The sequence below is a fragment of the Cryptomeria japonica genome, chromosome 1, assembly GCF_030272615.1.
Source record: "Cryptomeria japonica chromosome 1, Sugi_1.0, whole genome shotgun sequence".
Lineage (NCBI taxonomy): Eukaryota > Viridiplantae > Streptophyta > Pinopsida > Cupressales > Cupressaceae > Cryptomeria > Cryptomeria japonica.
The window spans coordinates 86,335,526-86,346,956 of record NC_081405.1 but is presented as its reverse complement, the minus strand read 5'-3'; the positions used below and the strand labels follow the sequence as shown (position 1 = coordinate 86,346,956).

General features: G+C 35.8%; 1 protein-coding gene across 2 annotated transcripts; it reads right to left on the bottom strand.

The window, feature by feature from the left end:
* Positions 1 to 4,257: 4,257 nt before the first annotated feature.
* LOC131041941 (probable serine/threonine-protein kinase WNK2) lies at positions 4,258 to 11,205 on the bottom strand. Of its 2 annotated transcripts, none has more exons than XM_057975211.2 (9): positions 10,707 to 11,205; positions 8,442 to 8,479; positions 8,126 to 8,353; positions 7,639 to 7,859; positions 7,398 to 7,555; positions 6,662 to 7,175; positions 6,127 to 6,530; positions 5,829 to 6,045; positions 4,258 to 5,711 (listed from the first exon to the last, which is right to left on the bottom strand). In XM_057975211.2, exons 1-9 carry the CDS (start codon positions 10,797 to 10,799, stop codon positions 4,465 to 4,467), a joined length of 3,120 nt encoding a protein of 1,039 aa, XP_057831194.2. In that variant the 5' UTR covers positions 10,800 to 11,205; the 3' UTR covers positions 4,258 to 4,464. The 2 variants fall into 2 exon arrangements, with proteins under 2 accessions (XP_057831194.2, XP_057831196.2); XM_057975213.2 differs by having other exon boundaries at positions 10,566 to 10,723.
* Between the last annotated feature and the right edge of the window lie 226 nt (positions 11,206 to 11,431).

Here is an 11,431-nt window from a genome sequence, read left to right as displayed (position 1 = left end):
AATGTGGTTGCAAGTAGGATCGTAGTGTAGTCAAGTAATCCAGTACTTAGGTCATTTGGATGCATTATTAGGGTTTGATAATGAAGGAAGCATCTCCTTATATAGAAGACACTATATGAAATGGAGGGATAAGATTGAGAGGTGTAAAAGGAGGTCGGCTATGATTAGAGGGTAGGTAAAAGAAATAATAAAATAATGAAAGGGGTAGGTAGTGTATGAATTAAGAGATGAATAGCATGTGTCATAGGTAGAAAAGACTAATGAATTAATTAAATAAATAAAGATTTATTTAATTAATAGTAGAAGTGGGATAATTAAATAAATAAAAATATTTATTTAATTTAAGAAAATGATAATTTAAATAAATAAATATATTTATTTAAATGAGAAATAAGGCTAGAAGAGGATAAATGAATTAATTAAATAAATAAAGATTTATTTATTTAATAGAAGAATTAAGCTTAGATAATTAAAATATTTATTTAATTAGACATGACAATTTTAGGTGTCTACAGTTCCCATATAGCTCATGTCTGTTTTGAAGTCTCCAAAAGCAGCCATTGTTAGTTTATAAGATACTCTTAGAGATTTTCTTTGGAACAATAATAAAGATGGCAAGAAGAAACTCCCTTTAGTTGCATGGGATAAGGTATGTTTGCCTAAGGAACTTGGGGGAACAGGAATTCGGAGTCTAGAGAATCAGAATTTAGCCTTAGGTGCTAAGTTGGTTTGGAAATTATATGACAAGCCTAGCTCCTTATGGGCATAGATTTTGTTTGTCAAATATTTAAATAATGGACCGAGAGAGTACATTTTTAAAGTCTCAAATTTGTCTTCGGGTTCTGCTATTTGGAATTTCCTTTGTAAATGTAGATCAGTTATTTTGCCTCATCTCTCACGGATTGTTCATAATGGTAGAAAGGTCAAATTTTGGGATGAAGTATGGAATGGACACACACCTTTGGTAAATATTAGGGATTGGTCTCCTCTGATCACTGTTCTTTCCTCCCTTTGAGGTGTTTTTGTAGCATATTATTTTGAAATTGTAACTAGTGGACCCCTTAAGCTAGCTAGATGGAAGTCGATTGATTTCTTAGATGTTGATCAAAGCATGAAATTAGATTTTAAAAAGATTTTGGGGGATAGAATTGTATTTCTTTCTGATTCTGAGGATGAACTTATTTGGACAAAGAATATTTCTGGTAAGTACACTGTTAAAGATGGTTACAACTCTCTTATGGTTGCTAAAGATTTATCTTCTTGGCCTTATAAGTTGTTTTGCCATTCGGCTTGTCTTCCCAAAGCTGGAGCATTTGCTTGGTTGGCAGTTCAGGATAGAGTCCTTACAGGTATGAGACTAGACAGGCTTGGTATTACTGTTGTTTTCCCTTGTGTCCTTTGTAACAAAAATTTGGAATCTTCTTCACACCTGTTCCTACATTGTGATTACGCTTATGAATGTTGGCAGTGGTTGTTTGAGAAGTTAAATATATCCTTTGTTATTGGTAAGGATCTCATTTCCCATTTTAGATCTTGGCCCTTTATGTTTGCCTCATCTTTTTATGCATGCCTTTGGATCATATCTCCATCTATTGTGATTTGGAATGTTTGGCTAGAGAGAAACAACTGGATATTTAAAAAAAGTGGTCTCCTGTGTCTGAGGTTCTATTAAAAATTGAGTCTTCAATCTCTGAGGTTGCTTTGTCATTTATTTATAAGAATTTGGAAAATCTTATTTCTTTTTCGCACTGGGATAGTAGAGTTACTAGAGTTTGGAAGCTATTGTCAGTTTTACCCTCTCATGGTTCAATTTTAAAAAAGAATGATGCAATAGGTAAGAGATGCTCTACTAGATGGAAACCTCCTCCACAGAGGCACTTTAAACTGAATTTTGATGGGGCCTCTCGTGGTAACCTTGGGCTGACTGGGGTAGGCATGGTAATTTATGATCATAATGCAAATTTTATTCGAGCTAAGTGTCATGCTATTGGTTTTAAAACTAACAATTATGCGAAATTTCATGCTGTCTTTTGGATTGAATATGGCAATCTCTTTGGGAATTAAGAACTTAATAATTGAAGGTGATTCTATGGTGATTATTCAATGTGTTATAAAAAAAAAATTGAATTGTTGGAATTTGCAGTATATACTTGATCTCGTTTTACAAAAATTAGAATTGTTTGAATCTTTCTTGGTATCCCATTGTTATAGAGAAGTTAATAAGATTGCAGATTATTTGGCAAATTTAGCCATTGATAGCAATGCTAATCAACAAGAGGTGGGTTTTGAGAAAATTCCTTCTAGGGTATGGGAAGGTTTGCAACAATAGTCATATGATTTTCTTGAGTAACGTCGATGTAAAATTTTATGATGATAATTATTCATGCTTTCCCCTTTCATTTCAAGTATTCATGTTTGTTGTCTAGAGAAGAGTTTGAGGTTATGGTATTTGATATAATAGTGTTTTTCCAAAGGTTTTTTGATACTTTCTTTTTTGGTAGGAAGATTTTTGGCTCATGAGATTTGGCACAGGGCTTTGGAAAATTTTGTCTTCTTCCATTGATAGCAACTATGGAGTCTACATTAGAAAATTATCCGATGGGTTTTTTTGGCAAATTGTCATATGGGCTCTATGCAAAATTGATATTATATGTGTTGTGCCCGCATTTTGTCTCTGGTTTTGGGCGGGATGTATAAATTGATCTGTTAGATACTATAGGTTTATTTTATGAGTTGTGACCGAAGGTTTTCTTCCCAGGGATCTTTCCTCTGGTATGCTCTTTGTATCCTGTGTAAAAAATAAAAAATATTAATAAAAAAAGTTTAGTGGAATAATCCACTTTTACTGAAAAAAAATAAAAATTCCGCATTTTCCTCTTTCTGATGATGGATCACTGAATGTGATTTAAAACATTGAATAAAAAATATACACAGTTTAAACCAGAAACTTGCACACATTTACAAGACTTATTTAACATTCGGTCTCCAGAAAATGGGAGCACTTATTTGTTCCACGTGATGTAGTCAGATTTATAACTTTAATCTCACTGTTAGTTTTTTAGTTTTCTTATTTCTACTTTGATAGGCATGCACACTTATTTCTGTACACACCAAAATAAAGACAAATTATAGAAGAGAAAAGTGCATAACCTTGTACACTTTCCCCTCTCATTTTACACCATTTTGTGTATGATGTGACTCTAACATATTCTTGAACAGTTTTGACAATTCATTAACATATATATCCTAAACTAAATCACAAATGCAATCCATCCATTGAATAAATTGGAAATGTGATTGTATCCTTACTTTATAAATTTCAAATTAGCTGCATTCCAAAAACCAACAATCTTAAATATGACCTTACTTGTATCTTAAAAAACCAATCTATAATCACTGAAAATAAACCAACAATCTTAAATATGACCTTACTTGTATCTTAAAAATCAACCTATAATCACTGAAAATAAGGAGCACCTACCATGACAAATAATTGGGACAAGAAAAACACTAATCTCAAGTCCTTTAGCTTCTTCAGTCACGTGAGAATAAATTCTTGGGTCTACCCACTTTAGGTTACCCCTTCTAACATCGGTTTTGAGTTAACGCAAGGGAGAAAATTTTTTGTCTTTATTAGATTTTAAAGTATTTGTAATCCCCATTCATCTAGCTTGGTCGTTCAAGGACATAATATACTATCTGAAATTTGTGTATTTAATTGGGATGCATTAAATCCACTTCGGACAATAAATTTGCTAGTAATCTTACCCAAACCAGAATAGTGGACTTCTGTTTTCAGCAATATATCATAGGTTTATGGTATGTTCCCCTCCAAGGATAAGTTTCAATGTGATTGTTGATAACAGGTCAGAAGGATGAGAGGCTTGAGAAAGCATCTTCCTTCAAATTATATAAGAGGAACATTGATCAAGTGAGAACTGAATTTGAGTGTATCAAAAATGGTCTATGGTTCATGACTATACTTTTAACAAGAGAACTTCAGATATGCAGGAACTTGCAGCTAACTATTCCTACTTCAGCAGGCAGTCAGGATGGGTGCAAAAGAGTCAGGCTCTAATGTTTTCCCACCTCAGCAAACAGTTATCCAAGTATAAGAGGCAAGCAATCACCAGGCCAATGAATAAGACCAGGGCATTCTATAGTTTCAAACCTCTTCAGAAAAGATCCTAAAAACCGCTTCTCTCAATCTATAGTTTCAAACCTTAAAATAACTTTGGCATAAAGATACACGGAACGTTTAAGCACCAACAATCAAATTTACCTGTTTGAAAGGGATCTTGCATCGTATATATACCAACCCATTTCGAGATAATATTACAAGTTCCAGCTACTCAGCTTTAAAGAACAGTTACAATAGCTGAGAATTCTGAAACCAAACTAGCAATACACCATAGGAAAATCATGTGCTGCTAATCTCTGGGAACTCTGCTGTATTGTTTAAGATCATAAATGAAAGGCCATGACAAGAGGAATAGTCATATTCTGCTTCTTAACTGAACTGTTAAAATAAGTTTTTGATTTCTGTGTGCCATCTACAGTTTTGGCCTGCGAGGAAGCAACTGATTTCTGAAAACTCTGTTTTTTCAATTGATAAAACTCTTTATTACTACCTCTTGAATTGGAAGATTCATCTGGTACACTCTCTGGGGAGGATTGGTCAGATGCTCTCAGCTCCCTCTGGCTTGGCCTTGGCTTATCCTTGCGAGAGAATCCATTCCTATAGGCTTTAATAAACGACTCAGGTCTCCCAGACTTTTCAACGCCATTGGAAACATTTGCCAAAGTTGGAACAGATTCTTTGATCATCAGCTTAGATTGCAGTCCATCTGTATCCTGCTTAATACTTTTCCCAGAAGTAGATGCATCCTGCTTCTGAACTACTTTTTCCATCTTAAACAAATTTGCCAGAGATGAGGGTTCCAAAGGTCCGCTTTTCACAAAAGAATGGCGTTTACTCTCTTTGGCATAATTCTTCTTCTTTGAGGATGACACATACTCATCCTCGCTAGTGCAGCCTAATGTTGACCCATTCTTTACAGATTGAGTTCTACTTTTTATTTCTTTACCTACAATTGTTTCCGTATTGTTATGTGACTTAAGTGATGTTTTTTTGGAGAAGATGGAACCAATACCTTGTCTTCTTGATAAGGATTTTGGTGATGCCTTATTATATTCTTGTGCTAGCAGATCCTCCTTTCTTATATCAGGAGCAATGCTCTTACTCATTTCAACCCTATCAGGAGTGTTCTCTAGGGTGTTGTCACTGACTCCATATATGGAAAAATCAACTGATTCAAACCTTGAAGGCAAACCTTGCGCATCAAATTTATGATTTGAAATACAACTGTCACCTGAACTACTCCGATGATGCATTTGCAGACCATGCGTTGAATTGACTGTAGCAGTAGCAGCAGTAATTTCTGCCAACGAAAGTCTTTGTGATTTATTTTCACCATTGAGAGTCGATCTGTCAATAGAAAGCTTCTGCTGCAAGTCAGAAGCTTCAGAAAAGCAATTCCTTCCTGTGCAGCCTTTCTGGCGCAATTGATTTTTCAAAACTTGAAGCGCTTCTTCATGTCTGTGCCTCAATGCTTTTAATTCATGTTCTTGCTTCATGGTCAACTTCTTTAGCTCATTGGCTATCCTTCTATCTTCTTCTAACAGAAGACCTCTTGCAGAGTCTTTTCCTTCTAGAAATGGTACAGCAGAATGACTCTCATTAGTATTTTCATCTCCCTACTGAAAGGAAAATTCAACACTACTAAGGCAATTAACACTTCTAGAGTCATTTGTTGTAAGGCATTTACCATGTATATCTTGCAATCTCTCCTCGCTATTTGAGTCAACCTGCAATCTGTGTGGATGATCTTCAGATTCAGCTACAATTGTGCTCATTACGCTCTCAGCAGGAGAATGGTCTGTGTCTGAATTGGTTCCTGGTACATTTCCATTGCAATCAATTATTTCTGCATGTTCTAGATACCCAGAGTGATCTCTTCTATCTATATTATTCGTAGCCAACCCCTGCCAGTCATATTCAATGGAATAGTTAGCTTTGCCTGAGATATCCTGAACATCACTTGAACTGAGATCATGGAAACTTACGTCCTTAATTCCAGCATGCATGGAAGGTGGAAATTTAACAGGAGCTTTCACTGATGCAGCCTTAGTAGCAGAGTTTCCTGCAAGTTGATGTGGAGACTGTAACCAATACCTACGACCAGATGGTAAGCGTTCAAGCACAAATCCACCTGAAGCATTATCATCATCACTTGTTAAATCAGAATAGTTGTCTTCACTGATGACACGTGAATGATCATCAGAGGCATCATCAAAAGACACTCCAGGCTTCCATTCTGGCACAAGAGATACTATCTCTACATCCATCGCTTCGGCAATTTTTGTAACATCTTGATCTGATAGATCCAGCTCTGCCACCATTTCACTTGCAACAATCATTGCTGTGTCAGCTTCAATATCAAATGGAAAATGAATATTGCGAACATAGCCTGCATATCATAAACAAATGAAAAAGGGCATCAAATCCTCATTACAAGGAAACATCTAGTATGGTAAAATGAAGACAGCTTCTGTTTAAGATGTGCCCTTGAACAGAAAATTCAATAGGACATCAAAGCACCTTCAGAATCTGCAATACAGAGTTTCAAGAAAATTGTGTTGTCATCTTTCCGTTTGCCCTTTACTCGAATATCTAGATTCCTGTGAGAAACTTCCTCAGCAATTGAAGTGTCACATCCATCATCCATGTAGCTATCCAAACTAGAGTTTATTACTTCTGCTGATTCTTGATTCATATTCATTCCTATGCTAGCATTTGAGTTGCAACGCAACTTCAGGTCCTCCACTGTTTTGAAGCTTCCCCTGTCTATGACCCCTTGCTCTAAAGTTGGAGACAACTTGTGAAAGCTTCCATCTGTATATGATTCCTTTGATATTGCTTTCCCCTCGATCTCATTTCCAAGTGAAAGAAGCCAGCTATGGTCCATAATTTGACAATCTCCGTCATTTTGAAGAAAGGGATCAATCAACAACTCCCTTGCAGTAAGTCTTTCGGATGCTGTTGCCAAGCATTTTTCAATGAACTGTCGAACAAAAGGATCCTTGATTTTGTCCAAGGCAGCTGGTTTTACACCCTTTGTAAAAGCAACAAACAAGAAGGATTGAGTTTGCTAAATATCAATAGGCCCAATGCAAATATGAACAGCACTGAAAAAGGAAAACAAAGGAATTCCTACTATTTATGATTTTAACTAAGAAACATTTCTCCATCTCAGGGTGACAACAATTTCTTTCCCATGAAGCACAACCCAATCCTGTTTGCTCATATATCGAAGAGGTATAAAAAAGATTCTTACCGAGCTAACTTTCTTATAAATTTGTACTGCATTTTCACACTCAATGTATGGATACTCAAAAGTCATCATCTCCAACAAGCACATGCCGAAAGAGTAAATATCGACCAGTTCATTGTATTTTTCTTCATAGAGTTCTGGGGCCATGAATTCGGGCGTTCCTACATCACATGAATAGAATTGTGCGTAAGATTTCTGTGACCGCTCATGTCGATATCCTGAAAAGTGAGTATTGAAAGATTACCAATAATGGTATCTGCATGGGCCTGATGGAGAATTTTTGCCATGCCAAGATCTCCAATTTTCACTTCACCTTGCCCTCCATTCACAAAAATGTTGTCACACTTCAAATCACGATGGATAATTGGAGGATTCTGACTGTGCAAGTATAAAAGACCCTGCAATATTTGTCGTGACCAATTTTTGATAGCTCTCACATCTACTTGTTTATGCCTTTTCCGGTATCTGGAAATTATTTGAAGAATGGACTCATTAACAACTTGAGTGGAACCAATATATGAAGAATCTCCTAGGTAAATCCAACCCTAAATCCATGTTAGCATAGCACATTTCCTACAGGCATTAGGGATCATATCATATGTGAATGTAGCCATCAACCATTAATCAAAATTGTCCATATCGCCTCACTTCACATTAAGAAACTAGAAGATATACCTGAGGTAGAAAGAAATGCTCATTATCAATTTATCACAAAACAAGAAATCACTTACTGCCTGAGGGTTCCAGATGTGAATATCTCTGTTATAATATTTATGTGGCTGTTCTCTGCATCCACCCAGTAGTTGTAGAACTTGATAATATTTTTGTGTTTAAGAGTCTTCAGAAGATGGACCTCAGAATATAGACGTTCCAAGTCTCCATATCCTTGTGAAACCTCTCTGACTTTCACTTGGTTCCATGCAACCTCCATGCCCTCTAATCTATCAAAGGCCCAGTAGCTGAAAGGTGAATTAAGAATACAAACCATTGAAAAAATGGATTTTATTGACATTAAGCAAAGTAGATCTTTGATGAATCGAAGGATACACAGTCTTAAAAGCTCCCTTTCCAAGAATCTTCTTATACTGCAAAATGTTCAATAGAAAACAATCAGCAAAAACTTCAAAAACAAACAAATTATTGCTTGAAAGTTGACTCATCAATCATATCAAATAGCCATGCAGGATATTTCAAATCAAGTTTGTTGGAAACAGTAGTTGCTGTCTGATGGAAATCGTCCACAAATTATGGATGCGGTTAATCATCAACAATCCATTTCTATAAATTTCCTTCCAAAACGTTTTGTAAAACTCTATCCTTTTGATAGATTTTTGGCTGAGAAGGAAAATCCCTACACAACCATCGAATCTCATTGTAATTTGTAAATGATTGCAAATTATTCAGTGTGATAAACAATATAGACCAACACTGACATATTCGTTTGACCTTGCGAAGCAAAAAATTTGTCGAACAAAAGATAACCAATAGGATAGCTTTGCATAATCCACACGAGGCCACAGACTAAAACACCATATGAAGATCATTTTTACAAAGGAGAAAAAGAAGCCAAAAACCAAAAAACCCTACATCTGAGGTGAACGCCTGTAATGATCATATGTTCCAAACAATAGATAACCAACAGGATAGCTTTCCAGTGCAATGAATGTCTAAAAGGCTCAAGGAACTAGGCAAGCTAATGACATAGGTCACACACTGTAGGACCTTGATTTACACCAATTAGGAAACTGTTTGTAGCTGAAGAAACTGTAATTTTTAAGGGCCATTATTCAAAGCTCTCTAGTTTAAGTTCAAACTAGACTTATTTTAATTTTAATCAGAAACCCAATTTAACATCAAACTAAAACTGTTTCGCCTATTTACAGAGCATGGCTATCTCTTAATGTATCTCACAATCTGTATCAAAAGAAATTTAGTTTGCCTTACTCAAATTTGGCATAGCAAAACTAATTTTAACTTTGTTTTTTCAGGATGCTGCTGCCTTTAAGTAAAATAATTTAGCATTCCCTATTAAGTTCCCTTACTACCTACACACATCAGAAGTAAATAAATTGCATTTGTACAGCTCCACAATTTTTTTCGTTTTTTTAAATAGCAATCTGATCTCATTTATAGTTAAACTCAGAACCGTTTTGACCTAATTACAAAGTTCAACCATTTCCCAATGTGGTCCACACTCTTCGTCAAGATGTAGCTTGTTTTCCCTACTGAAACCTGTCCTGTCAAAGCTAAATTAATCTCAATATTTTTGAACAGGAGACACCGCCTCATGTCAATTGATATGAAAGAAAATATTAAATTTGTCATATTAATCCAGAGAATCCCTGTCTAGTTACAAACACTAGAAACGTTATCCGCAGAAGCACACAATTAAAGCATTTAAGACGTCAAAGTTATCTGCACTTAAATAGTATATCGTGTACTCTATTCCTGCTTCCTACTAAAGAGTACAATCTTCTTCCTTTCTGGGATCTATCTGTAAACATTTGTCTACTCTTACCTCCGCTTCCTACTAATCAATTGTTTATTGTCCCAAGCTAAGTCAGAACCTAAAGTGAGCATACACGACGGCCATATATAAATATGGCCATATGGATTTCAAGTTTCAACCTTATAAAGTAAACAGATGCCTTGCCAATCCAGCTACACGATAGAGATATAAGACATATGTAGCAAAGTAAATGTTATTTCTCAGATTCCAGACATAACCAACACCTCCAATCTGAATATGAGACCCCTTCTTGAGAGAATCCACTTTTTCAATTTACCTTAATACATTGGTACAAATTTTGTACCAGTAAACTTTCCAGCTGGTGACCAAACAGAGCTGCAAAACTGGGCCTTCCCTGTTCAACTAAACCAAAAGTTACATGTAAAAATCAGGGTAAACGTGTTTTTGTTTAGGGGTCACAGCTATGCCAGCTGCCAATTTAGAAAACTAAAGCCCCTTGTGAGAATTTCCTTCCGTTTCCCCTAATTTGGTGTGTGAACTCAATATGCAGAACCCAACAAATAAATTTATTTCAATTACACCAATTCAATATACGAGATTATAAACACACAACAAAATTTGTTTCTGTTAGTCCCAATTCAGTATGTGAGACACCAATCTAATATGTGTGTGTGTGTGTGTGTGTGTTTATGAGAGATTACCTCGTAGAAACCCTCCAAAAGATTTCTTTCCATTATCAAAATAGTTCAAAATAACAGAACTGCGCTCTGCGAAACTAATTTTCAAAGATCTCAAACATGGGTACTGCACAAATCCAAAGTATGAAACAGAAAGGCACTAACCCGACCATAACGCCCAGTTGGATCCACTTCAACAAAATGATTATCGTCGTCGTCAGGCTCCTGTTCAGGAGATGAATCCATATCCATATTCATTTTATCACCCACAACTTGAAAATTTCATCAACCAGAATTGTGGATGCACTGGTGCAACCTACGCGGCCTAATACATTAACAGATCCAAAAGGGGGAAGAAACTAAAAAACCGTAATCTCCCATGACGAATCGATCTGCAATCTCCAGAGCTTTTAACAGACGTAACGAACGACAACGTGAACTCATAGCACTCTCCGTTATTTCAACAAATCCACCATAAATCTCGCCCATGCTGAAAACCCATTTAAAACAATTTTTTGCTTAAAGCAGCACAAATTTCCTATCACAAATATCGTACGGCAAAAAAATTCGTTTCCTCTCAATTCATGCGGCCGTCCACATATTTGACCAGATTACAACAGTCCAAAAACAGCACGGAGTAACCTCACCTCTTTTACATTCACGAATTCATCCCCTCTCATTTTTTTAATTGCAACTCGTGGAGGTTGGGAAAAACTAGAACTGAACAGTAGGGCCCGCATTTTAAGGAAGGCTGAGTTTATCTGGTTTTTTAATTAAGAGGATAAATATTTCACTAAAAAAACAATAGCAGTTCATTGGTATGGCTATGGAGTATACAAGGAAAAAAAACCAAAAACTAATGGTTAGAAATTGAGGAGTATTTAGCAGTT

Excerpts from the sequence above, each read along its gene's own strand:
- LOC131041941 (XM_057975211.2), bottom strand. The coding sequence starts at position 10,799 with ATGAATATGGATATGGATTCATCTCCTGAACAGGAGCCTGACGACGAC. Across the intron at positions 7,860-8,125 it reads ACATCTGGAACCCTCAGGCA|ATACCGGAAAAGGCATAAAC; the intron begins GTAAGTGATTTC and ends AATAATTTCCAG. Across the intron at positions 6,531-6,661 it reads CTGTATTGCAGATTCTGAAG|GCTATGTTCGCAATATTCAT; the intron begins GTGCTTTGATGT and ends TATGATATGCAG.